We start from the raw sequence: 27,044 nt of genomic DNA, 5'->3' as shown, positions 1-27,044 counted from the left end.
AAGTGAGGTTAATGCTGTGAAGGAGTTGGGGGGGGGGGGGGCATGTGAGGGGGGACCATGTCCTGTTCTCTCTGGCCAAAACATCTCCCTCTCCCTGCCCCAAAGCAAAGCCCTGGCTGAAAAGCCTTGGCTGAAACCCCCGACCTGGGAATTCCAGCCTGAGGCAGTTGTAGGGCCAAATCTGAGTTACCCAGGAGTTTTTATTCAGGGAAGGGAGAAGGAAGTAGATGTATATACATATACATATACATTCAGTCACGTTCGCTCCCCCCCCCAGAAAAAGGCCCCGTGAATTTATATTACATGAGAAGGTCTCTGGATTATTATTAATTAAAAGCTGGGGTTGAGCCCCCAAAGGGCTCGCTGTGGAGGGCAAATGGCAACGGGTCCTTGCTAGCCTGGGATGCAGCAAGCTGAGAAGATGGGGACACGTTTGGTGGCAGCTGTGTGACAGCATCCCATAGGACACCTGAACAACATCAGACTCCAGCTCTTCTCTCCCCCTACACGTGGGGCCAGCGTCCAAACCTCAAAGCTGCCTTCTGACATCTCCTAAAACCACACTCTGTTGCTCAAGGCCAAATTTCTGGCCCCGCTTCTTACTTCCTTACCCTCAAATCTCAGTGATGGGCTGAGGAGTGGTTTTGTGATGTCTGGAGGGCCCCAGGTGTGACCTCCCCAGCACTGGGAGATGCCAGGGGAAGGAGGAGGTGAAACGTCGCCGTACCTGGTGATTGTGTCAGCAAGGAGGAAACATGCAGGGTAACGATCCAGTGTTCCCCTCCCGCCACCTCCACGCCTCTACCCTGTTCTAAAAATGAACAACTCCTCACTCCAGCTCCACACCGCCAAGGGGGTGGGTGGTTCCCCCTCTCCCCCTCATTCCTCGTGGGATATTATTCTGTGAAAAGGCAAATTTCTTTTGCCCATTGGCTGAGGAGGGGGGTGCGGGCTCGGCCTCGCCTCCAGCCCGCTGAAGCGTCCGGTTGCTCCCCAAAACGTGCTGGATGTCCCCAGCCTGCTGGAGAGAGTGGTGGGGACAGGACAGGGGGTCCAGGCCCGCAGGCGATGCTGCTGGTGGGGACCAAGCCGTGGCAAAAGGGTTCCGGGGGTCCAAGTTGGCTGTGGGGATACCCCGGATCCAGGTGTGTCCCTGCTCTCCCAAAATGGGTCCCGTCAGCTGCCCTTCCCCCCAGCCAGGGTTAACACCAGGGGTCCCGCTCCGCTCGCCCGCGGCAGAGGCTGTCGCTGCGCTGCCAGGCGCTGTTGATGAGGCTCTGAGCATCCTCACACTTCTTCTTGACAGCAGCATCCAGAATGGCCTTGTGCAGGAGATCAACCTGAAACACACGTGTGGGGCTGTCAGGGACACACTCACACACACACACACACACTCACACACACACACACTCACACACACACACACACAACAAACACACACACGCACACTCACACACACACACACACACAAACACACATACACACACACACAAACACACACACACAAACACACACACACACACACACAAACACACACACACACAAACACACACACACACAAACACACACACACACACACAAATACACAAACACAAACACACACACACACAAACACACACATATACACAAACACACACACACACAAACACACACACACACAAACACACACACACACAAACACACACACACACAAACACAAACACACACAAACACAAACACACACACACAAACACACACACACAAACACACACACACAAACACACACACACACACAAACACAAACACACACACACAACAGCTGCTTCAACCCCGTGTCATAAAACCACCTCAAAAACAAATGGAAAAGGCACCCGTGTCATGGGTGAGAGAGGGGGACAGGGCTGAACCAGGTTCCTCCTCGCTCCCCTCACCAGCCCTTGATGCTTGGAGACCTCAGGACCATGTTCAGAACTGAAAGGGGGCTACAGAGCAGATGGAGACTCCCTATGGACAAGGAGTCCCATGGAGAAGACAAGGGGCAATGGGCATGAGTTGTTCCTGGGGAAATTCCCGTTGGACACAAGGAAAATTTTTCACCATAAGGAATGGTCTCCCAGGGGAAGTGGTGGATTCCCCCACTTTGGAAAGTTTGAACTCTCAGCTTGATGAGACATCTCAGATAAATAATAATATTAGATGGATTGGACCAGATGATCCTTGACGTCCCTTTCCAAGCTGACATTCTAGGATTCTCGTTACCTGGATGCCAGGGCACTCAGGCTCTGAACCCCACATCCCACAGTTATATGGAAGAGCTCTGTGGCTCTCCTGCCCTTTGTGAGAAAGCTGTGTTCTCTCTACAGGTAAAAATCTACCCACTCCTTCCCAGGATGTTGCCAGCCTCATTCACCCTTCCCTGCCAGAGGAAGGGCTTGAGGAGCCTGGAACACTCACCTGGTAGATGTTCCTCCATGTGGCGTTCAGCGCCGAGAGGAACCTCTCCAGTTCTGTAGTGCAACTAAAGTAGAGGACCCAGGGGGGCAGGAACTGCTTACGGTCCTGAGCAAACTCCTAAACACCAAGAGAGAGGCCGGGTGTTACCAGCCTGGTCCTTGCCCAACCCTAGTCCAGCTGGTCCATCAGCACCAGGCTCACCAGGATACAGTACTCCTTGCTGGCCTCGGTGGAGATGGCGGTGACGTCCGTCAGCTCCGCGGTGCCCAGCGAGCGGAAGAAACTTGTCTGGCAGTCCTCGTGGCAGGTGAAAACCTTCTGGTCTGTCAGCACGAGGCAGCAGGGGACACAAGGTGTGGGAGCAACACCCTGGGGGATCACCTGCACCAGGTGGGGAGAGGGGGGGTTAAAATAGCCCAGGTTGTAACAGTCTTCCTCAGCCAAGAAAGGATATTCCAAACCCTAAACAGGCTGAGGGATTGGGGTTGTTCAGCCTGGAGAAGAGGAGGCTCCCAGGTGAGCTCAGAGCAACCTTCCAGTATCTGAAGGGGCTACAAGAAAGCTGGGGGAGGGCTTTGGACACAGGGGGGTAGGGAGAGGACAAGGGAAATGGGTTAAAACTTGGAGAGGGGAGACTGAGGCAGGACATTGGGAAGAAATTATTTCCTGAGAGGGTGGTAGGAATGGGTTGCTCAGGGAAGCTGTGGCTGTCTCATCCCTGGCAGTGTCTCAGGCCAGGTTGGATGGGGCTTGGAGCACGCTGGGCTGGTGGGAGGTGTCCCTGCCCATGGCAGGGGGTGGAACTAGGTGATCTTTAAGGTCCCTTCCAACCATGAAATCTATCATGAAGAAGGCCAAACCTCCTTGGGATGCCCTGTGAGGAAGTCCTGAGCTGGGGAGAAAACCACCTTCTCCATCCCTGCCAGACACCCCTGCTCCCATTAGCAGCTCTGTGCCCCAAGGGGGCTCCAGGAGGAGGAGGAGGGGGTCGATGCACCCATGCTCACCCCTTTGGAGACAGCCTGGCACAGGTACTGCATCCAGTCAGCCATCTCCTCCTCGTTCTCAGCACTCAGCTCCAGGGAAGGCCGATCCGTCAGGATCACCTGGAAGGAGTGGGGCCGGTCGGTGGTGTTGGAGCGCCGGCATCCCCCACACTGCTCACCCCTGGGAGAGAGGGGGGAGATCAGCAGGATGAATGGGACAGCCCTAGCCTGAAATCTGTCCCCACCCTGTGCTGCATGTCACCCCTTCCCCCTTCAAGCACTCACTTCCCATCTGTGACATCCCCTGTGGCTGCCTCCACCTCTGCAGAGTGGTGGAGCTGGAGCTGAGCATGTGGGGGTTGTGATCACCCAGCATGGGTCTTGGGGGGGGTACATCAGCCCTTCAGGGACCAATGTCCCATCAAAGGGTGGGCCTGGTGTGCAAAAACTAGGAGGAAACCAGCCCATCTCCAGCTCCCTGCACCAGAGCCAAAGCAACTGGGCATCAGCACGAAGCCAGGAGCATGCAGGGAATCCCTGCAGCATGGGATGGATCATGGACTGCCCTGAAACACCTCCCTGAACATCCCAAGGAGCTCCCACTCCCCACTGAGTCTGTGTGCCAAATCCCACCCACCACTTACCCCATGTTGATGGAGAGCAGAGGGGTGACGTCCGTGCGGTCTGGGTACTGGTACAAGATCCCATTGCTGCCGTTTGGGAAGATGAGAGAAGTGGAGGCTGGAGTCACCTTGACTCCAGCAACTCCACCAACACCCTCTGCCTGGGGTCTCACAGCCAGTCCTGCCCCGACCCACCACCCTCTGGGCTTATGTTCCTGCTGCTAGGCAGCCACAACTGGTGGTTCTGTCATCCCAAGTGACAAGCTGAGTCCTCTCCATCACCCAAGGAGCTCCTGGGTACCAAACCAGTCCCAGCAGCTTCTCCAACAAGCCCCAGTCCCAACCCACAGCCCTGGTGCCCACCTAAGCACCACAAAGCAGGTCTTCCATTGCTCCTTGCCCAGGTAGGAGGTCCCTGCCTTGTAGTGCAGGATGCCATCCTTGGTGACAGTGTTTTCAGCAGAGGTGTAGCTATTGCTGGTGGGTCCCAGTGCCTCATCCATGGGGTCTTCCCAGTGAACGAGGCCGTAGAAACGCACAACCACGTCACAGGCCTGTGAGAATCAGGTGGAGAAGTCAAAGGGAGGGAGTTTCCTTGAGCCTCCACCCTGTGTAGTGATGGTCACGATATTCAAACTCACCTCGCACTTGGACTCCTGGGCCACAAACTTGGCAAGTGCCAGCTTCTCCATGGTGGCATCTGTCAGGATACTGGGGTATGGAGGCTCCCGGCACCCTTTGATCATGGCTGACTTCAAGGAGACCAGGAAGAACCTGAGAGGGAGACAGATACCTCTGATGAGGCCAGGGCAAACAGCTTCTCATCTCCTTCATGAGCTCGGATGCCTTCCCTTCAACGTGGGCCTCTGGTTTTCCCCACAAAAGGCCTCAAAATCAACCCAGAGACCAAAGGCAACGGGGGCTGCAAAGCCTGAGCTCCAGGAAGGAGCCAGGTGAGACAGGGAGATGGACACCCATCCCAACACAGATGTCAGTGTGACCATCTGGGGCCTAACAAGGTCACCTTGGGCTGATAACACACCTGGGGCAAGCCTTGAAACCCTTGAAGACTTTGTCCCTACTCATCCCAAGTGACACAAAGGACAAGGTGTCCATGTGGCTCAGAGCCCTGAGGCTGTCAGCCTGAGGTAAGGGGATGGCCCAGGAGGACTCTCTGGGCTTATCCATGCTCAGGGTTTAGCTGGTGGCACCAAACCAAGCCCCAAAGCCCCACTGGTGGCAGGACTTCACCACAGGAGGGCTGTCACCAGAGTCTCTTGTGTTCTCCAAGTCACACTGGGGAGACCAAGGTACCAACCAGAGGTCCCACACCCCAGGAGGAACACATCAGGGGTCACCACTTACTCGGTGAGAGCCGCGTCCGCCGTGTCCAGCAGGAACTGCTTCCTCCGGTTGGTGCACACCAGGGTCACCGTCTGCTGATCCAACCCAACCTGTGCCACATGGGACTGGTTAGGGAAGCCAGGAGAGGGACATGGGGAAGTGAAGCAGGGGCTGAACCTGGCTTCTGGCCCCAAGATCAGCGGTCACTCTGCTGCCCGGGTGGAGATACGAGCAAGCAAGGGGTGGTGTTTGAGGGGGGTCACCTTTAAATCCCCCAGACTCAAAAGATTCACTGGCCAACACACTCCCTGTGGACAGAAACACCCTTGTAGGATGCTCCCAACACCCCTGTGGCTGGAGTGACCCCCCAGCTCTCCTCCTGCTCCCCTCAAAGGGCTGACCCAACCCAGGCTGTGCTGTGCTCACCGAAATGTAGTCCAGCTCGTTGTAGGACACGGCCTCCTCCACCATGTAGGGCTTCTCTGCTGCCCCTGGACAGAAAGAGCCACGTCAGCTGCACAGGATGAGCCTCAAAGTCTTTTCCAACCTGAACAGCTCTTTGTGAAGGGGGAAGAGGAGCCCAGCACTGCCTGGAGCTGCTGCAAAGCCACTGAGCATCAAACCAAAACATGTCCCGGGGTCTCTAAGGGGACAAACCAACCTGAGGTCCCTACCTAGACTGCCACCACTCCAGAGGACAAGAGGGCACTGTCAGGAGCTGGCAGGGAAGGCACTAAGCTACAGCGTCTTACGTATGGAGAACAGGTCTTATAAGGAGAGTTTGAGGGAGCTGGGGAAGAGGAGGCTGAGGGGAGACCTCATTGCCCTCTCCAGCTCTCTGAAAGGAGGCTGGAGTGAGGTGGCTGTTGGCTTCTCCCCAGTGACCAGTGACAGGACAAGAGGTAATTAATGGGTTCACGTTGCACCATGGGAGACTCAGATTGGATATTAGGAAAAATTTCTTCACTGAAAAATTTTTTCACTGAAAGAGTGGTGAATCATTGGAACAGGTTGTCCAGGGAGGTGGTGGAGTCACCATCCCTGGGGGTGTTTGAAAAGCAGATAGATTCAGGAGATGATGTAGTGGTTAATGTGGTGCAGGACTGATGGTTGGACTCAATGATCCTGAATGTCCTTTCCAACCACGATGGGTCTATGATTCTGTGACAAGGCAGAGATGAAGCAAGCCTCAGGCCCTGCAGCTGAGCAGAGGCTGTGGGGATGGGATACCTTTGCGGATCAGGTAGACATAGCAATCAGTCAGCAGGACATAGATGAGCTGCAGGTTCCCCTCCATGTGCCCAGTGCTCATTCGGATCATCTGTGTGGAGACAGAAGAGCTCTGAGCCCGGGCAGGCACAGGGCTGGGCTCTGCAGAGCAACTGCAACCACCTTACCCTGAACAACTGTTCCTCATTCTCCCGAAAGACGTGGATCATCAGCAGGAGGAGGTGGTTGTTATCCACCCTGGAGAGAGAGACAGGAGAGGGTGGACACAGATGTTTGGCTGCGTGGGTTCAGGAAGGGTAATCTTGTAGAATCCCAGACTGGTTTGGGTTGGGAGAGACCTTAAAGCCCCCCAGTGCCCCCCCTGCCATGGTCAGGGACACCTCCCCCAGCCCAGGGTGCTCCAAGCCCCATCCAACCTTCAGCACTGCCAGGGATGGGGCAGCCACAGCTTCTCTGGGAAACCTGGGCCAGGGGCTCAGTCTCTTTTACTGATCTTGTCCGTGATTTGGGCACCTGTTGGCCCCTCAAGACCTTCTCCTGGATGGGCTTTCCTCCCCCCCAACCAAGGACAAGGGGAAAAGTGGCAGCTTGAGCTCACAATGGTTTGGATGATGCTCTCCCTGAGCAAAAGCAGCCTCACCTGAACTCAGAGGGATGGGTCAGCTCCGAAGGGCTGCCCTGCCCTTCCTCCACACCAGAGTCCTCAGCACTGCTTGGGGAAGGGCTGGGCTGCTCCTTCTTTGGCTCGTGGAGAGCCTGGGGGTCAGGAATTTCTGTCTGGCCAGTTTGAGGTCCATCACTGGTCCCTTCAGACTCCTTTACTGCCTCAACTGCTTCTCCCTCGCCGCTTTCTTTTTCTTCAGGAGCCTCAGGGCTACCAGAAACATGTGACGATTGGCCAGGCCCTGGAGGGTCATGGTGGCCACCACCTGATGCAGCAGCGTTTGGACTCTCGATGGTAAAGCGGTAGAAGTCCATGGGGGCTGAAATCCCCTCACTAAAGTCGCCAGAGGAGGATCCATCCGGGGTGTCCCCTGGCGTGCCAGTCCGAAAGGACTGCCCGGGGGGCTCCAGGGGGGCAACCCAGCCCCCGGGGTCCAGCTGCCCGTTCAGCCTCTCCACCACCTTGCTGAGAGGCTGCCCCAGGCTCCCCATGGACGTGTCCTTCATCTCGGGGATGCGCAAAGCCAGCTGGCCCAGGGCAGAGCCTTCCCCACCCTCCTCCTGCCCGCTGCCCGGGGCTGGGGGACCACCCTGTGGCTCCTCTTTGTCACTCAGCCCGTTGACACCGCTGTCCCCGCTGGCCTGGTGGCTCTCGGGCACTGCAGGCCCAGGGGTGTTCACTGGCTCCTCAGGCTTGGCTTTCTTCTTCTTGCCTGTTTTCTTCTTCTTGGCTAACCTGTGTGGTGAGAGAGCAGTCACTTGTCTCTGCCTGCTTAGAGAGGGGTCCCACCCTTGCCCAACAACCTCCTTCTGCCATTTGACCTGGTGGGGAAATTCTATCAAAAAATATATTTTAATGTGCAGCCACACAGAGCACTCATCTCTGTGCCAGCCCTCACAAAGAAAAGAAGAAGAAAAACACATGGTATGGACAGTTGCCTACCTATCAAAAACAAAAAAAAGGCATGGAGACAGCAAAGGGGAACACAATAAATGCATGAGGAGGAGCTAAAGTTGAGTTAGAAGAAACCCCTGTCTGACAGCAAGATGCTGGGAAGGGAGCAGGTTTCAGGAGGAGGTGGGAATGCCACGTGCTGCTGGAATAGGGAGATGCAGGTTGGAGCCCACTCCAGCACACCAGGATGTGGAGCTCTGAAGTGTCCAGGCCTCCCATGACACCCAAACTGCTGCCAGGTCACTCTGGTTTGGGAAGGGATCATGGTGCTCCCCTTCCCCTGTGTCTGCTGGAGAGCTGGGCAGGATGTAACCCAACTCCTCTGCTCCTCCCAGGAAAAACAGGGTGTAGGAAAAGGCTTGCTGGGCTGGTTCTGGGGTGTCCCCATCCCTTGGGGTGAGCACACAGAGCCTTGATCTTTGTCTGGGTTTAAGGGCTCTGAGGGACCCCTGGGGATCTGCTCTGCAAGAGTCAGACACAGGCCAGCAGGTCTGTGGAGGCATCTCCCTCAACAGGTTTAGCCACAGCTGGTTCACAAACAAAAGGAAGGATGGGAGAGAAGATCTGAGACTCAGGGTTGCTGCAAACCTGCCACCAGCTGGAGAAACCTTCAAATAAAAGCTCATGGCTTCCTCTCAGCAAAGGGGTTTATGTGGAGCCAGCCTGTAGCTCTAGAGACCCAAGGACCAGCTCTGTGGACACCTACAGAGAATCAGGTGGTGTCTGGAGATATAAACCCCTTTTCTCATGGCTGTATGAAGGTTACACCACAGATGCCATCTGGGCTAGAAAGGGTGAGCACATCATCACCCTCCCGTGACAAATGCCACTCAGGGACACATCTCCAGGCCAGGCAGCTCTTTCTTTACCTGATGACCTCCAGCTCTGTGCAGCTCTCAGACTGGTCTGTCCCTTCAGGGGTGGCTTCTGCCTTCTCCTGGGAAGCTGTGTGCACTGGTGTGGTGTCAGTGGAGGATGCTGCATCAGCCTTCTCCTCGTTGAAGGGGTTGTAGCGCTGCGTGGGGCTCTTCACAGAGGCTTTGGTGCCATTGGCCTCTGAGGTGGTGGAGTGTGGGCAGCTGAGTGTGTCTGTGAGGTCTCCATCTGCAAAGAGAAAGAAGGGAAGAGCAGGGTGAACACCAGCTCAGGTGCCTGGAGCAAGGGGAAATCAAGCAAAGCTGTGCACTCAGGGGCTTGGGGCACTACGTGGTCACCATCTCGATGGCAGTGACACCATCCCAGGCACCAGCAGAGCCTGATCAGCTCTGAGACTGCTGCAGAGGAGGGAGAGAGAGGCCAAGGCAGGACCCAGCACCACTGCACCTTGCACCTGCTGTGATTTAGACAGAAATAACAGCCTGGCCACCCAGGAGCTGTGTTAAGCAGAGACAGCATCCCTGGGAAGGAACTTGAGGGGTCTTGAGCTGAGATGACAGCAAGATAATGAGGCTGCTGCCCCAAACTGCTGCTTCTTCCCTGCAAAGGGGTCTCAGGAAGATGCTTGCTGGCCTGGGAGAGCAGAAACTGAGCTGATTGCTCTTCCCTCCTTGCAGGAGATACACACAGGGGCTGGAAGTGTGGTGGAGGGGGGAAGGACATGGCATACACCAGGGGCTGAAGACAGGAGGCTGCATAGATAGGTGGTAGCACAACCAGCTTGTTAGTCTTCAGAGGGAAAAGGAGCAGTGAAGGGCTGGAGGAGTCATGCTTGGAGTTTCCCCATCCACAAAGTCAAGGTTAAAGGAAGGTTCCTCATGCCCTGCTCCTCCCCAGCACCCTTCAGCCCCAAAGCCAGCTAGAAACCCCTTGCTAGGCAGGGAGATCTCTTCACCACCAGACTGAGGTGCAGGTTTTGAGTAGGAAAACAAAACCAATTATAAAAAAAAAATAATGAAAAAATCTAATAAAAGCAATTTTTTGACAGCTGACTTCAAAACTCTGCTTTGCTCCTGCTGAAATGCCTGCAGCATGGAGGGTGTGAACTCCATGGTGGGAAGTAAATTGGGCAGATTTTCAATGTCTGCATTGATGAGAAAATAAAACTTTTAACACCTATTTCAGCCCCAGGCTTCTAAGCCTGCATCACCAAAATGAACCCTGTTGTCTCTTGCTGAAACCTTGCTGGTTCTGCTGAGACAAAACAATCTCTGTCCAAAATACAGAATTTTACCCCAAACTGCATTTGCTGAAAACAGGGAACTGCCCCCAAACTCCCTACACCTCTTGCTCTGTGTCCAAACAGCAAGGAATGCACCAGCAACCAACTTGCAAGGGATTTAGAGATGGAAATGTTGCTGTGGCCAAGGTTTGCTCAGCACCATAACCCAGCAGATCACACCAGCACCACCTGGCAACCAGGAGCTGCACACAGGAGCTGTGCAGGTCCCCAAGCCAGGAGGGATCTGCCCTCAGCATCCCTTGGTTCCTCCCAGCTTGCACCCAACACCCACAAATTGCTGGGTGTTGGGCTTGGAAAGGTGGTCTGCACCCTCTAGGTGTACACTCAAGCTTTTGGGATGCATTAAACCATCTCTGTGAGTGGGGTAAGAAAAAAGATGAGAGGGAGCATGTTAGAGCCCAGGAGCAATCCACATGGAATTCAGGCAGAATTTCCCCAAATATTCACGTGGTATCAGCCAAGAAAATTCAGACCCAAGGCTCCATCCAGCTTTTTTTAGCTGCAAAGGAGACAGTGTGGGTGTGTTTCCTCTGGGGGTAAGCAGAGAGGTCTCCTACTCCCATGATGTGCACAGGGACTGCAAGGGAAGGAAGGACAAGAACTTCCTCTAAAATGGGCACGTGCTTCTGACCATAAGGCCCAGACACATCTAACAAGTTGTTTTTAAAAGTGGTAAAATAAAAAACAAACCAAAAACCAGAAGTGTAGTGACCCAAACTGAGCACAGCCACATGCTGGATGCTGTGGGTTCACAAGAGATGTTTTGTCACAGGAGAGCAGGGTCCAAGGAAAACAAAACCTCTCAAATTGTCCCCTGCAAAAGACCCAAAATTAAAGAAAGCACAATTAATCTGCCTGTTTCCCAGGGCTTTCAGATCATCAGTGAAGGTGACACCCTGTGTGCTTTACCCCAAAGAGGAAATCTACATTTGGCTGGCAGGGTCCCCACACTCATTCTGGATGGCTGCTGATCCCCACCTGCCAGCTTTGGGGTGATTTTGCAGCTCTTCTTTTGTCACCTGGTACAAAGGCACATTTATCAACACAGAACCAGATCTGAAACTCCAGCCTTGCACCTGCTAAGCTGAAGGTTGGGCCAGACAAATCTGGAAGACACTGAGGCACTGTCAGAAGCAGGAAAACATCCCCCTGGTGCAGGGTGTAGAGCAAGGTGAGTGTTCCTGTGCACACCAGGATTTGGGAAAAAGCTTTGCCCGTGGTCTCAGAGGTGAGACACACAACATTCCCACCTCAGGGGATCTTTTCCAGAATTTTCTGCCTGTCCCAAATTCCATCAAGATGTGGTGGGTTAAAGAAATGAAAAGGGAAGCATGCAGCAAGCTTCAGGTGGCAGCAATGCAGAGAGAAAACCAAAATGTTGTAACAGATGAGTATGTCCCACCTTCCCAGTCTCTGCTGGGCATGGTCTGCATTGCTGGAAAGACATCTCCAAAATCATAATCTACAAAAACGAGGGATAAAACTCAGGATTAGAAATACAAGTAGTGGGAAGGGAGGGGTGGGGGTGGGGGGGAAGGGGAGAACATGAGGGGATACAGGGAGGGACAGGAGAGAAACAAAACAAAATATTCCACCAGTATCTGAAACACATGAGGAAACAGCCAGGGAACAGGGATGCAAATGGGAAGCAGCTGCACCAAGGGGTGCTCCTGCTGGATGTTTGTGTTGTGGGAGCCACAATGGAACCAGTGAAGGGTGAAGGTCCTGCTATGTGAGCTGCTGGGAAGCTAAACCAGAAAAATGGTTGGTGTCATCCAGGGCTGGGGTGACAATCAGGGATCCCCTCTGGGAAGCCATCTGATCACTCAGTGCCTCAGTTTCCCCACCTCACACTTACCTCCCACAGACAGATAAAGTGATGACAGACTTGTTAATGTTTGCAAAGCCTGGGGTCTGACTAAAGGAACAAATGGGGATCCTGAAATCCCCAGCTCCACTTGCAGCCCCCAGGTGGAGAGATGCTCCTGCAGAACTGAGGAGCAATGAAACAGTTACTGAAGTACAATCCCTCCACACCAGAGAAGCAGTGGCAGTGCCACTCCTGGACCCCAATACCTCTCCCACCCTGGTCCCACATCAGGGGACCTGCCTGCACCAGTACCAGATCCCTTTGTGCATGGGGAAACTGAGGCACAGCTCACAACCACTGTCTGGACACATGGCATAGCTTGTGATGATGCTAAACCCAAACTCTAGCTCCAAAATGTCCTGGGTCTCTACTCCAAGCCCCTCTTCTCTTGAGCATGAAGCTTCCATTCACCAGCTGGGCTGGAGGCTGTAGCCAAACCCCCCTGGCCCACTCAGCAGGGAGGGGTGGGAGATGTGCTGGCACCAAGAGGTGTTCTGCTGAGGGGGGAAGAGGAACACAGGCTCAGGGGGTGCAGCACACACTGAAACAGCTGCTTATCCCAAAGCTCTGGGGTCAGAGGAGCTTCCTCCTGTGACACTGACTGCTCCTTGTGCTGTCCCCACCTTACCTGGATGCAGGTTTGGCACAAAAAAGTCAACAGCAGCAAACCCTCTCCCACTTGCAGCACGAGTGCAGGTGCCACGAGTGAGCTCAGCCTTTGCTAAAACATTGCCAGAGCCCATCCCCACATCTGCACCCAGGGATGCTCCTTCTCAGCATCTTTGATGTCTGCTATTTTTACCTTGCACAGAAAAGGCAACAAGCAGACCCCTGTCTCAGAGGGAACCTCCCCTTACACAGACTCAGTCCTGAATTCACTCCATCCAATTAATGGCACAGCCATTCCAGAATGCCCTGAGCTCCCCTTGTTCCAGCTGACATCAAAAAAGGAAGAGGGCCAAGGTGTTTTGCACCAGGAGGAGCAGCAGCAGAGCTCCCTTCATGCAGCATAAGCTCTCCCTCCTCCAGCCTGAGGGGGACTCAGGGGGCAGGCAAATGGCACAGATCTTCTCAGTTCAGCAGGAACATCACCCAGCCCTCTCTGATGACAACTTGTCAGGCTGCTCGAGTTAAGATACATAAAGGGAGACAAAAACATTTCTGAGACCACTGCTGGCCTTTGTCTCAGACTGCAGACATGGGGAAAAGAACTTGGAAATAATTCCCCACCACCTTCAGCATTTTTGAGTCTCGGGGCTCCAAAACACACAGTTAAAAAAGGTCCTGAGCAGTCCTGTGTAACTGAGCCCAAAGCCATGTTCAGACATGGGCACAGCTTCTACTCCATGGGGATTTCTCCAGTTCTTGCTTGGTCACTCTCCCCAGGATGGAAAGGTGGCTTGAGGAGACCAGCATGGGAAGTCTTTCTCTCCTGGTCTGAGGCAAAGGGGCTGTCCCCAGCTAAACCCCAACACTTCCCAAGGCAAGGCAGGAGAGACTTGGAGCCTAACTGGTGGGTTCCTCACTTGGGTCTCTTCCAGCCCATCATTAACCACCTCATTTGGTGTCTCCTCCAATCCAGCAGCCCAACTGAAGGGAACACAACACAGCCCTGGACATCTCCCAGAAAACACTGACCTTCACTGGAGGGAGCAATAGCACTGTCATCCCATTCCAGGTTGGTGGAGGTGACTGAGTTGAAGGAGTTGAGGGAGAGGCTGTCAGAACCATGCACTGAGCTGGGCAGACGGTCCTCAAAGTCCAGCAGGTACTGGGGTTTGTAGTAATCTGGCATGTATGGGGCCAGGTCCAGGTAAGGAGCATCCTACAGAGAGGAGAGCAGGGGCTGAGTTATCACAACCCAGCCCTAACAATGGGGCTGGCCTTGAATGTCCTCTGACTGAGCACTGCTGTCCCTCAGAGCCAGTGGCTTTGTGTTCACCTGGAGGGACACCAGCATTTCAGACCATGCTGAGAGAGCTCAGCTCCTTTATCCCCATCAATCTGCCCCACAAGCTCCTTTATCCCCATCAAGCTGCCTTGCTCCTCCTCTGAACCATACAGAGCAATAACTGAGCAAGAGGAACAAACCTTGTAGGTGGATCTCCAAAGGCCCCAGCCCAGAGCCTTTGCTAAAAGGGGCAGCTGCATGTTTCCAGCTGAAGGCCAACAGGAAGGTACATCCTGGACCAAGTGGTGGGATCTGTGGCATGCAGGAATTCCCCTGCCCCACATTCCTGCTCTCCCAGAATCCAGAGAAAGAGATGGAACACTCACCAGATCTAAGTCAAAGCGGATGAACTCCAGTCCAGACACCAGGGTTAGGAACAAGGTCAGATGATCATGACTGCAAACCAGGGCATTCCTGCAGCAAGGATGAAACAGAAGAGCTTTAGAGACATGGGAAACAGAAGAAACAGAATCACAGAATGTCAGGTTGGAAAGGACCTGAAGGATCATCTGGTCCAACCCTTCTAGCTACAAGTGCCCTTCTGTTTTCTCAATGTGTCTCCACCAAACTATAAAGAGCCCCAGAGCTGTGTGTCTGCTGGTGGCCTCCCAAGAGCAATGGAAGAGCTTAAGAGCACATAGATGTGGCTCTCTAGATGTGGGTCTGATGACCCACTATCTCCAAACCAAGCTACAGTCAGATTCCAGGTGTCTACCAGAGCTGGGTCCTTGGAGCTCAGCAGCTTCCTGGAAAATGTGGAAGAAAATAAAGGCTACATCTAGGACTGGGAGTAAAAGTTGAGAGATGCATGCAAGCCTGCTTACATAGGACAGTGTGTCCACATCTAAGAACTTGAATTTAATCATGCAAAACCCAAAGACTCTCATCAACAGCTCGTTCCCCACTGGAAAAATGAGGATTTTCTTCCAACAAGAAGGGATGCCAACCAGTGTCCAAAAAAGAACAATCTGGGATACTCACTTGACATAGTACTTGTGCAGCAGGCTCAGGTTCTCCTGGAACAACCTCAAATAACTCTCCAAGGAGTTTTCATTGAGGGCTAAGTACAGCCATGCCCGGCCTGAAAAGGAAGCAGCAAAGAGATTTATCTGTGGAGAAATTCCCAAGAAGCAAAGCAAGCCTGGAAATGATCACAAATCAAATGAAAACACATCAGATCATTCATTTGTACTTGGATTGTTTCAGGAAAGCAACTGACTGCTGGGGAAATCCATGGGGGGGGGAAATGCCAGGGGGAGAGGAAGGGTCAGATCTGTGATTTGGAGTGGGAATAAGAATCAGAGACTGGTGTGGTAGCTGGTTGAGAAGCAGACACACAACTGTGTCTTTTCCAGGGAGATGGAAGCCCTGAGGGAAGCCCAGGAGACAGAAGAGACAGAGGGAGAATCACTCTGAATCAGCCCAGGTGCAATCTGAGATATTTCACAACCTCTGGTGCAGAGAGAGGTGATGGTGGAGCCTGTGCTCAGCTCTGCTCTCACCAGTACAGGGCCTGGGAGGTGGAGGGTGTTGGGATAATCAGGCAGAGAGGAGGTCTCTGGGCACTCTCTGGTCTCAAAAGCAGCCTCAGTGGTCCCAAACATCTGCTACAAACTGACAGCAGGGGAGAAGCAGCATTGGGGAAAAAACCATCAGAGGTTTGGGGTGAGAGAGGTGATGCCTCCCATCTGCCAGAAACCCTTCCTGAGGGCACAACCCAGCAGATCCTTCTGGTTCCACAGCAGCAGGAGGAGGGCTACATCTCTGACCCAACACCTGATCTTGAGACCTGGTGCAGTCAAGGCAAGCCAGACTCCAGGTCCCTTCCAACCCCTAACATTCTGTGATTCTCTGCTGGCTCTCCTCAGTCCCTGGAACATGCACCCAGCCATTCCCAAAGTGGGGTTTTTGCCCTCTGAGCTGGGGCAGGGAACACTCACTGCGTCCCAAGTTGGTGGCCACGTGCTGAAGCACCTCAATCTGTTTGATGGCTTCCCGGCGGGTGAAGTGAACCACCAGCACCCAGTAGCCTGAGGAAAGATCTTGCAGGCTGGAAAAAGAGCAGAGAGAGGAAAGTTCAGCAAAGGGCTTCCTTGTCTCCATCCCAATTCCTGCCCGGATGATTTGCTGGTGCTGAGGCTCCAGGAGAGGTGAGGCAGCCCAGCAGCTCCGTGCTTACCCATAGAGCAGAGCGTGGTCCAGATGTTCACAGAGCCTCTGCAGGACCTTGTCGTGGTTCCTGATGGCTGGAGTCTCATCTTCACAGGCAGCAAAGTAGCTCTGCAGCTGCAAAAAAAAGAGATAGGAGAGCTGAAACCCCCTTCTACACCCCCCCAAGGAGGCAGCTGGTGATACCAACACACTCAAACCCAGCAGTTAACAGTTTTTCAGGTTTTTTTGAAGTCTCTCAGCTTGCTAAACCTTGACGCAGGTTCCTTACAGGGTGTTAACACTTGGGTTTAAGGCAGTAAACTCATAGGAGAACCTCACCCACACAGCCTGGTCCATGCTGCAGACACACCAGCAGCAGGGCTGTGGCTGCACAACCAACTTCCCTGCTTGGGGAGTGGTTGGGTTGGGCTGCACAGCCCCCTCCTTCTCAGGAAGGAGGTTCTGAGGGTCCCTCTGCAGCACTGCAGCCATCACAGAGCCCTTTGGAACAGAAATATCTCCAAACTCTGGGCTCTGCTTCTGTCTCTGCTATGGGACCAGGTCCCCTCCTCGGCCTCCCCATCTTGCTGTGGGGAATGCAGGTTGGGGAGAGATGTTGCTTCCAGGCATTAAGGATGCTCTGAGTCCTGGGTGCGTGCTGTGTGCTAAATTTGTGCAAAATCTCAGCAGGGTTTCAGCATCCTGGGAAGAGAGAGAGGTTTTCTGCTCCAGGGTGGCTTGGGTGACCCTGGTGCTGCTGAGCATTGCTGCCAGGCAGCTGAGAGCTTTCCAGCACAGGCTGGCACAGGCTGCAGAGCAGCAGGGCCTTGGAGGGCAGCACAGATATGGATGGAGGCACGTGCAGACGTGACAAAAGCAGCTGAATTAATCCCCAGTCCTGGCCATGACATTGCTGCCAATTTCTCAAAGCTCAGGGCAGCTTCACTCAGCCTCAGTTAACCCATTTGCAGCCACAGAGGTTGCTCTGTAGTCAGCACCAGCTCTGTGCTCTGCTGGCAACAGCCCTCAGAGGCTCAAGGCAGCCTAAGTTCCTTTTTTGCTTCTGCAAAACCTGCTGGAAATCCCTTACACCCAAATCCTACCTGAACCCTTCCCAGCTGCCCCACCAGCCTCCTGCCCCTGCAGCTCACAGGGCTGTTTAGGTCCCCATCTCACACATCCTCAGTGTTTGGGCAGGGGGATTTCCCACCTGGGATGGAGTCCTGGCTCTTCAGGACACATTTATTTGCTCTGGCTGGTGGCAAGTGAGCAAAGCTCAGCTGAACCACAACACAACACCCAGACCTACACAATTTTGGTGACCAAATATTGCCTCACTGAGTAGACAGTAGATTAAAAAAAAAAAAAAAAAACCCAAAAAGTTGACAGTAAAGTGCTTATTGAGTCTGACCTCTCCCCAGAAATGAGTTTCTCCTCCTGAATTATTACTGCAGCCTGAGAGGCTCCTTCAGAAAACCCATCCAGTCGTGATGTAAAAGTTATCAAGGGGACAGAGTGCACTCCCTGGGGAACCATTCCCAACAACACTCTTAAAAATATGAAGCCAGCCAGCTCCAACACCCTCCAGGCTTGAGGACCTTGACTCTCTGGAGCTCTTAGGTAAGACGGGAGAGCCAGGCATGTTCCTGCATGGAGCTGGTCCCAGCCCTTAAGTGGGAACAGGCTGCTGAGCTGGAATTATTGTGGCCAAAATTCCCTCCTCTGATCACACAGCTCAGCCTGTCCCTGTCCCCTCTGTTCCTGAAGGTAAATACTCTTGGGAAGGAAACACACACAAATGTTTTGTTTGCAGAGCCACCAGCAATGCAAAGAACATTTTCAAAACATTCAGGTGAGACCTGAAGAGTTTCACTTCAGGAGCTCTTACCCATTTTGGGGAGGAAGCTGAGGCAGAAGATTTTAGCTATTAATAGGCAACCCAGACCCAAACAGGGAGAAGAATGCCCTAAAATCCCACTATCCAAGAACTATTTCAGGAGGTACTTGCAGCCAGGGTTTTAAGCTGCTGCAAGGACACTAGAGGAAACAAAGTCATAATTTAGGGCTGCATCCCTCAGGAGATGAATAGCTGGAGCCATGGGGGATGCTCTCCTAGAGCTGCCTGGATCTCCCTAAAATATCCCAATCTGGAGAAAATAAAGCAGGAAGCAAAATCCCTGCAGTATGGGACGTGAGCCAGGATCTAAAGGCAGAAATTCCCAGCTGGTCCCATCCAGGTTGTTGCCTCTGCAGAGAGCTAGGGTACCCTTGGAGGAAGGTTTTTGGCCTGGGTATTTCTGCAGGCTCTGTGCTGGCTTGAGGAAATGCAGCTGGAGGAGACAGATAGGGGAAAATAAAAATAAATTGGCCCTACTTTAGCTTACCATGAAAACCAAGGAGCCACCCAGCCAGCTCTGCACACACAGCCTGGGGAGGTCATCTTGGAGCCTGCCTGTGCTGCTGACTGGAGGAATTCCCCATGACAGAGAGACTCCGAGCCTGGGCAGCAAAAGAGATGAGCAAATAGAAGCATTTCCCCTTTTTTCTTTCCTTCCTTCCCCATAAATAATGTAGGTCTTTGTCACAGTCCTTCCTGTGGCCACTTCACAGCTCCCAACCCCCTCTGTCACTACCCCCAACCTGCTCCTGTCATCAGGGGATGCAAACTACCAGCAAGCAGTGGTTGTCTCATCTCAACATCTCCAAACATCAAAAAAGCACCAGCAAACTTCTGAAAAACAGACTTCTCCCCCCTAGAAAAGCCAAATCTCCCTCCCACAAAGGGATCTGGGTTTTTTTTTTTCTGTTTGGTGCCAAGCTGCAGCTGCTCTGCAGGATGAATGCAGCCTCCTGCCCTGCAGCTACCCCTGCACTGCATTCCCTTTCTGGGGAGACAGCAGGAAAACTCAGCCCTACAGCAATGTCCAGAGCAATCCTACCCCAAATGGCTCAAATCTGCCCTCCAGCAAGCTCAGGAGCCAGAGGACCAGCTGGTGTGACTCTGCTTTGCTCAGAGTCACAGGGTCACACCAGCCCTGTGCACGTGGGGCCCTGTGAGTGGGAAATGCACCCTCAGCAGTTGCAGGTTTGGATGCTCTGTGTGACATTTTAGGAGCTGTTGGTCACCAGGGGCTCGTTCCTTCCTGCAGGAACAAAGATGTGCCACCACGTTCTCTGGATGGTGGCTGCAGCAACAGATGGTGCCACTTCCAGCATCTCTCTGAGCCTGGAGCAAAAGGATGTGCGCGGCTCAGTGGAGCACAAACCCCAAAAAGGGATCAGCCAGGAGAATCTCCACTGAGCCACCAAAGCAGACACAAGACAGAACAAGCCTCAGGATCTCCTGGGTGGAGTCATCCCTATGGCAAAGGTGGCAAAAAGCTGTGAGTTGCAAAAGCTGATGGGGAGGAATTTTGGGCTCGGGAAGAAGGCTGAGGAGAAGAAAGATGAGACTGCTTTTCCCAAACAAAAGGCAGCTGCATTGCTTCCCAGAGCCCCACTGCTCCAAGCTGAGAATTTGTAGGAGTTATGACCACAGACATCTTAGGGCAGAGGCACAGACCAGGGGTGGTGCCAGCACAGGCAGAAGTGATGTGGCACTGCCCTGAAAATGGCTTTTATATGGTGTGTTTCTTTCTCTCCTGTAAATGGCTATGAAACACAAATGAATACTTTGAAACAAACCTCTCTCTAATGACAGTGTGGCAGACAGACCTGTCTGGGAGGTGGTGACCAAACTTTATGAAGCCTCCACAAAGCAGCTCCCTGACATACCTGGGCTGTGAGCTGGGGAAAACCAGGAAAAAACCAAGGGATCTGGTTAAAAATCAGGAACTGAATGTGACATTGGTCAGCTCTGGGTCTTCCAGGGAGATGCTTCTCCCCTTGTCCCCTCCACACTGCAAAACCAGAAGGGTTGGAGGACTCGTGGAGGGCATGGTGAATGCCTTGAGCTCTGACCCAGGGTTATTTATAGACATTCCTGTGGCCAAAAATACGAGCTGCTGGCATGCAGAAGGCATCCCCACTGCTCACCCTGCACCCGTGTTGTGACAGGGTGGGACAAAACTGCTTCACTGAATTGGTTACAAAAGTCCAAACCCTCCAGGCTGGGTTAGATACACTTGAGAAGAAAGCAGAAAAAAAAAAAAAAAGATGTGACCAAAGAGCTGGTTTGCATGGAGGGAACACAGGATTTGCACCCCAAACAATGGCAGCTCATCCCCATGGAGGAGGAGAAGGTTGATAAGCAGCAATTAAATCCATCACGAGTTGATTTTTCCCTGCAGTGACACACCACACCCCATTCTGGCACACATGTGAAAGGATATTCCTTGCACAATTACCTTAGCCTCCTAATTGCACCAGTCCTCAATGAGTGTGAAGCTCTCCAGGCTCATTTGCAGAGCTCTTGTGTTGCAAGAGATGCCAAAAAACCAATGGGGCAGGCAAGCCCACTCTCCAAATGCAGTAATTCTTGTGGTGCTCCTCTGAAACCTCCCCAGTGTTTCGACCACCTTATTGAAATACTGAAACTCAGGCTCCTGGCTGGCCACAACCCAGCTGAGTTTCCATCTCCCCTCCATAAATCTGTCCTGCAGATGTTTCAGTAGCAGCTTTCTAAGCCGAAGATAATTTCCTTTATTCTGCTTGGTACTTCCCTGGCAGGACAAACACAGCAGAAGAAAAGCAAACAGCCCTTACATTCCTCCAGCATGGGAAAGGCAAGAGGCACTGGGAATCCTGCTCCCCACCCCCAGCACAGGGACTGTGTGAGGGGTTCCCCTCAGCTGCAGGGACACAAAACAAAAGCAGTGCCATGAACCAGCTCAATGACAGCCAAAACCCAACAGAAACTGCAGCAGCCTTTTTTCTGCCTCTGTTCCTCTCCTCTCAACACCTTCCCCAGAGGCTGGGGAGGCCTTCTCCAAGCTGTCAAGTAGGTGGCTTTGAGGGCAGTATCCCATGAGCCATCCAGGCAGGCAGCTGGAGATGCAAACCCTTTGCTAGACACAAAACCCTTCCCAGCACCTGCTTTTCCACCATGCTGCACAACTGGGGAAGGATGGTGGCACCTTAACCCCCAGCCTGCAGAGCCAGGAAACCTCTGCAACCAAAGCAAACCCGTTTCCTGCAAAGCTCCTCTGACATCAGTATTTAAAAAATGCTGATTTCAAAGCCAGCTTGAGTCTTGGCTCTCAAGTCTGGGGCTGCAGCTGGAGCTGAGCAACATCAGGAGCAAGCTTGGAACTCCAGGGAGTACCAAAAAAAGGTGGCAGGAGACTGACCTTGTCCCATGCAGGAGACAGCAGCTCAATCCCCAAGGGAAGAGGCAATGGGAAGGGACAGGACAAGCATGTAAGGGGACAGATAAGCAACCAGCACTGTCATCCCTGCTCAGGGGAGTGCAGACATTTGATGGCAAATGGATCAAGAGCAGGCTGAACTAATTTACCTGGAAAACTCCTGGTTGTTAGAACACAAAGCCCTGAAACTTCAGATCTAGCAGGATGGTTTGGAGGTTTCATACATGATCAGATTCAATATTTCTTAGAAAAAGCTTCCAAGCACACCACAACAAGTAAATGCAGGGTGCCTGGGCCCTACAAGTCTTGCTAAGGGCCCTGCTCTTCCAGAGACCTGCTGCTTACTAACACTCTGGCTTTGAATCTCTCCCCATCAACCAAGTCCTCTGGCCCACAGTTATTTCAGTTTCTCCTCCTGGGCCAGGATATCAGAAGTAGGAAAAGCTGAAATCACTCAAGAGCCACTGAAATTGTGCAATCAGAGGTGGAGAGGCTGAGAGGCATTGCTCCAGCTGCTTCTACAAAACCCAATGCCAAAGCTCAGCCTCCAATACCTCCTGCTCTCCTGGCAAAATGCTTCACATTAGTGGTAGGAGAACAAGCAGGGATTTTTTTTTCTTCCCCAAAGGCTGTCATAGCCCTGTCCACCAGCAGATGCAGAGCTGGTTTTCAGAAACATCTCCTTTGGGTCTAAAGAGACAACATCAGTTTAGGCACCCACAGAATCCAATCCCATTGCAGACAACGACCCTCAGATCCCCACCAGACCTGTGTCAGGTGCAGCATTAGGAACTTGGAAAGAAATCAACCTGTGTCATGGCTGCTGGGCTAAAGAGATCCACCCAGGCAGAGATGAGCATATTCCCTACATGCACTCAGGAGGGATGCTCCACTCCAGAGCCACCTGCTCCTCTCCAGGACATGGGCACTCAACCATCCCCAAACCTTCCCTCCCTTGCTGTGCAAAAAAAACAGAGACACAAGGCAAAGCTCAAGGAGTCTGGGGAACTGCAAAGGCATTTCAGTGGTACAGGGCTGAAAATCTGATCAAGCAGAACAGGCACTAGCACTAATTCACTATGAGGGAAGTGGAAGCCTTCCCCAAAGTTATGCATCAACAGAGCAGAGCCAGAGCTTTTGGCAAGAACTCCTGCAACATCAGCAAAAAACATGGCTCCACCTGATTGGCATGCACCAAGGATCAGCTGTTCCAGAGTTCATGGGAATGTGTGTCCTTCAAAGCCAGTGGGAAACTCTGAAAAACAGAGAAGAGCCCCAAAATCTTAGATTCTGACCTCTTCATGACTTTATGTTTAGCTCCTGGAACTGCCAACAATGAGCACTGCTGAAGGACTTTGCATTTTCACCACCTTGTCACAGGCAGGGAAAGGGGAAAAGAAACTGTCACGAGACAGAAGCAACAAACTCCACAGCATCCCAGTATCCATGTAATCAGAACAGAGGGCACTGCCCTCTGAATTCATTTCTATCTCCCAGTGAGGACACAGAGGACAAGCTGTAGATGGGAAATCAACACCACGCTCACAGTTCCCTTGGATCTTTGCTGGAATTGAAGCAGGGACCCAACTGACTACTGCTGAGCTCTCCCAACATCTCCTGAAGCTCCCTGACACCTCTCCAGCTGCAGAGAACAGTTTATTTGGTATCTATCTCAGGCCTCTCTCTCTCTCTGCAGCTGAGGTCTGATCTCAAACCTCTGCAGGCAATGGCAAAGCTACAGCTGATCTCTGAGATAAGGTGAAGGATGTGAACAGTCCAGCTCTGGCACTTGGGTATCACACAGAGAAACCCACAGGTTTATAATGACCCTCTCCAAGCAGGTTTGGATCCCTGCCTTTTCCAGCTGTGCTCCATCCCTCATTTTCTTTCGAAGAAAATAAGAAACAGTCCTGTTCTCTGAGGCTGGAAGGATTGGCTTGGAACTCAAGCCCTTTTTTTTGCTGTTGCTTTGCACAGAATTTACTCACTTGCTTGGGCTCTGACCCCCCAACTCCTGAAATTCAGAAGCACCCTGGAGAAATTGAAGTCACACCCCAATACAGTCACAACCACAGGTGTCTGTGGCACAGAGCCCTGCCCAGGGCTGTGCTGCTGCTTGTTGTCTTCCCCATCAGAGGCAGAGGGAAGCTGACAAGCTGCAGGAGAGGATTCTCTGGGCCATTCAATGAAAAGAAGGCTTTTTTTTTTCTGCTGCTCCTACTCAAAACCTGACAGGGTAACCATGCAGCTCAACCTTCTGTGTAGGTTGGTCCCAGTTTACCCAGTGTTGAGGTGGGGTTTAGTCCTGGCTGTCTTCTCAAATAATGCAGCCCACAGACTGCTGAGAGTCCCCAAACTCCTCTTCAGGCCTGAAGCTAAGAAAACCTGTCATGAACTGGCCAAAAGTGGCATGGGGAGGCATGGACATCACCACAAACACATCCAGACCCTCTGCTCTACAACTCAAACCTGCAAAAGTAAGGAGTGAGCAACCTACACAGCTTGGAAGCTTTTGAAATCAGAGGTGAAATGCTCCAAAAACTCCTCCACACTCCATGACACAATCTCAGTGATGAGGAGTTACTCAAGATGGACCCAGAAGTAGAGAGAGATGGATGAACCAAGAACAGGATTTCCCAGGGCGTGGGAAGGGTGTACCTGCTCCCTTAACCTACCCCCTTACTCTTCCCACTCACATAGATCAAAAAAAAGAAGTATCAGGGACTTGAGGGCTGAAGTCAGCCAGGGAAATGTTGGGAAAAATGAGTGGCTCTGTAGCTGAAGGGGAGCAACATCCCTGAGGACAGAGAACAGCATCCTGGGGGTAGAAAGCAGGGGTGTACCTTTGGCCATGTGGCTGAGTTTGGTTTCTCTGGGATGGTATAAATAAATATGTCAGCCTGAAGTCTCATGTAGGTTCCTACATTTTCCTGAGCTTCCTCACTCTAAACTGAACAGGGAAAGCAAAAGGGGCAGCAATGAAAAATTCCAAATTCCTTCTTCTTCATAGTTGGGCCAAGACAGGAGCTGGCAGAGACTTGAGGCAGGTCTAGGCAGAGGTGTGGTGGCAGAGCTGTAGTTGATGAGTCCAGTTCAAGTATTTTATATATATATATATATAAAATAACCATCATGTTGATTTTATAACATTTTCATTATGGATCCCCAAGGATTTTCTGAATGCAAATAAATGCTGTCCAATAAATCCTGTGTGGGTGGTCACACATCCTGATACACATGGGGAAACTGAGGCAGCAGTGCTGCAACAGAACTTGGAGCAGGCTCAACATCCACTGACCTCCAGGTAAATAAAAGGTTATCCTTAGTTTTTTAGAGGACAGAAATGTGAGAGACCAGAGGGCAGAGTCACCCATGGAAGAAATCAGAAAGGTTGGGGGAGGTTTGCACATCCATCCTCTGTCCCAGTGGCAGCGTCAGGTCGTCCATTCCTTAATAGTGCTGGGAATTCACTTGTGATGGTCTTTGTAATACAGATTTCCATGGATGAAACTGTATCAAAACACACTGTAGATCACAGGAAAACTCCTATTCCAAAAGGCAGCAGAGAACTAACAACTGGAGATACGTCCACAAGTCCAGAAAGCCTCCTTTCCCAAAAAGTTTGGGATGAAAACAAAGAAGACTCCCTTCCTCTTCTCAGACAGAGCCTGTGTTTTCTCTCAGAGGTGGCTGAACCTCACATGTGGACCAGGCAGGACATGTGGCCCAACCCAAAACTTCCAACATGTCCCTCCTGTCACCACCCCAAACATCCAGCATCCTGGCCCCCTTCCTGCCAGCATGCAGATGCTGCCCACCACAGGGACAGTGTTTAAGAAAGGCTCTCACCAGCAGGAGATGCTGAGGGGCAAGGAGAAGGACAAGGTAAGAGATGAGGCATGAAGGGACAAGTCCTCAGAGCCTTCATTTTGAGGGCTCAGACCAGGGCCCACGGTGCATGGCTGGAGCAAGGACCTCTGGAAAGAGGATTTCATTCTCATCCAGATCCCTCCACTGAACAGACCTGGGAAAATGAATCTCCCCAGGACCCCCCCAGTCCTGTCCACAGGAGAAAGAAACCCTTTGAAAAGGGGGGACCCCAGTATATCCCAACCACCAGAGATGAAGGTTCCTGGAGATGACTGTGGCTATGTCCCTTTGGTAGGGTGGGCCAGGGAGTCCCCAAACCCACACAGAAGGACTCCCTAAAGATGTCTTCTGTCTCTGGAAGGGTGTCCTTGACCTCACATCTCTGTCCCAAAGACTATCTGGGGTGTCCTCTACCACGAGAGGTGGGCTGTGTCCCTAGGGACCATCTCCTCAGCCCCACATCTCTGGTGATGGCGTGTGCCTCAGGGGTCCCCAGAACTGTTCCCCAGGCAGAGGCAGCCCCCAGGCCCACGATGCCAGCACAGGGGGTCCCCAAGGCCGTCCCAGGGATGTCCCCTGGCCCACACTCTGCAGATGATGGTCTCCAGGGCTGACTCCAAGCTCACAGCCCCAGCACAAGGGGTCCCCAGGGCTGTCCCCAGGCTCACAGCTGCAGCACAAGGGGTCCCCAGGGTTATCTCAGGGCTGTCTCCAGCCCTGCAACCCCAGCACAGGCGGTCCCCAGGGCTGTCCCCTACCCACAGCCGCAGCACAAGGGGTCCCCAGGGCTGTCCCCAGCCATACACCCCCAGCAGAGGGGGGGTCCCAGCTCCACACCCCTCTGAGACGGGGAGGGGTGTGGGGGGGCATCACCCAAGGCCGCCCCAGTCCCCCGCCACCCACCTTCTTGACGGAGAGGGAGATGTTCTCCAGAATGCGGTCCTTCACCTCCGCCGGCTCCATGGCCCCTCCGCCCGCCGCTTTCGCCGCTGCCGCCGCCCGTCGCCGCGCTCGCCCGGCGGAGGCCGAGTGCCGGCCCGCCCGCCGGGCCCGCTCGCCGCCCCGCCGCCCGCCGCCGGCCGGCTCCGTCCTGCCGGCTGCCCCGGCCCGGCCCCGGCCCGGCCCGGCCCCGGGGTGGCCGCTTCCACCGCCGCTCAGCGCGCCATGGCCGCGCCGGGGCCCCCCGCGTCGGGCGCGGAGGCGAACGGGGCCCCGCGGGAAGAAGGGAGCGGAGCGGGGCTGAGCCGCACTCGTGACGGACACCGCACTCCGCCAGGACCTGAGGTCAGGCGGGAGGGAGGAGACGGCAGCCGGGACCGCTCCGCCCCAAATGGCGCCCGGGAGGCTCCGGAAAGGCGTTGGGTGCTCCAGGAATGGGTGGGGGGACGTGTGGGGAGGCGGCAGCGGATCCCTGCGCTGGGCTCCGTAAGGGATGTGAGGGGAGAGGGTGGTGGGGACAGAGAGGGGACATGGGAGGAGATGA

The 27,044-nt window shown here is 53.2% G+C and overlaps 1 protein-coding gene across 2 annotated transcripts; it reads right to left on the bottom strand.

Annotated features, from left to right (window-relative positions):
- Nucleotides 1-182: 182 nt before the first annotated feature.
- Nucleotides 183-26,884, bottom strand: PLEKHM2 (pleckstrin homology and RUN domain containing M2). 2 transcript variants are annotated; one of them, XM_071767210.1, is made up of 20 exons: nt 26,465-26,833; nt 16,414-16,520; nt 16,175-16,284; nt 15,216-15,315; nt 14,561-14,648; nt 13,922-14,108; nt 11,816-11,875; nt 9,104-9,338; nt 7,257-8,015; nt 6,784-6,853; nt 6,617-6,707; nt 5,813-5,877; nt 5,408-5,496; nt 4,684-4,816; nt 4,406-4,596; nt 4,064-4,129; nt 3,441-3,600; nt 2,635-2,814; nt 2,434-2,550; nt 183-1,340 (listed from the first exon to the last, which is right to left on the bottom strand). In XM_071767210.1, exons 1-20 carry the CDS (start codon nt 26,522-26,524, stop codon nt 1,203-1,205), a joined length of 3,006 nt encoding a protein of 1,001 aa, XP_071623311.1. In that variant the 5' UTR covers nt 26,525-26,833; the 3' UTR covers nt 183-1,202. The 2 variants fall into 2 exon arrangements, with proteins under 2 accessions (XP_071623311.1, XP_071623312.1); XM_071767211.1 differs by lacking the exon at nt 11,816-11,875 and having other exon boundaries at nt 26,465-26,884.
- Nucleotides 26,885-27,044: the final 160 nt, after the last annotated feature.

The sequence above is a fragment of the Heliangelus exortis genome, chromosome 23 (assembly GCF_036169615.1).
Source record: "Heliangelus exortis chromosome 23, bHelExo1.hap1, whole genome shotgun sequence".
Lineage (NCBI taxonomy): Eukaryota > Metazoa > Chordata > Aves > Apodiformes > Trochilidae > Heliangelus > Heliangelus exortis.
Note: the sequence above shows the minus strand (reverse complement) of the source record. Positions and strands in the feature narration are given on the sequence as shown.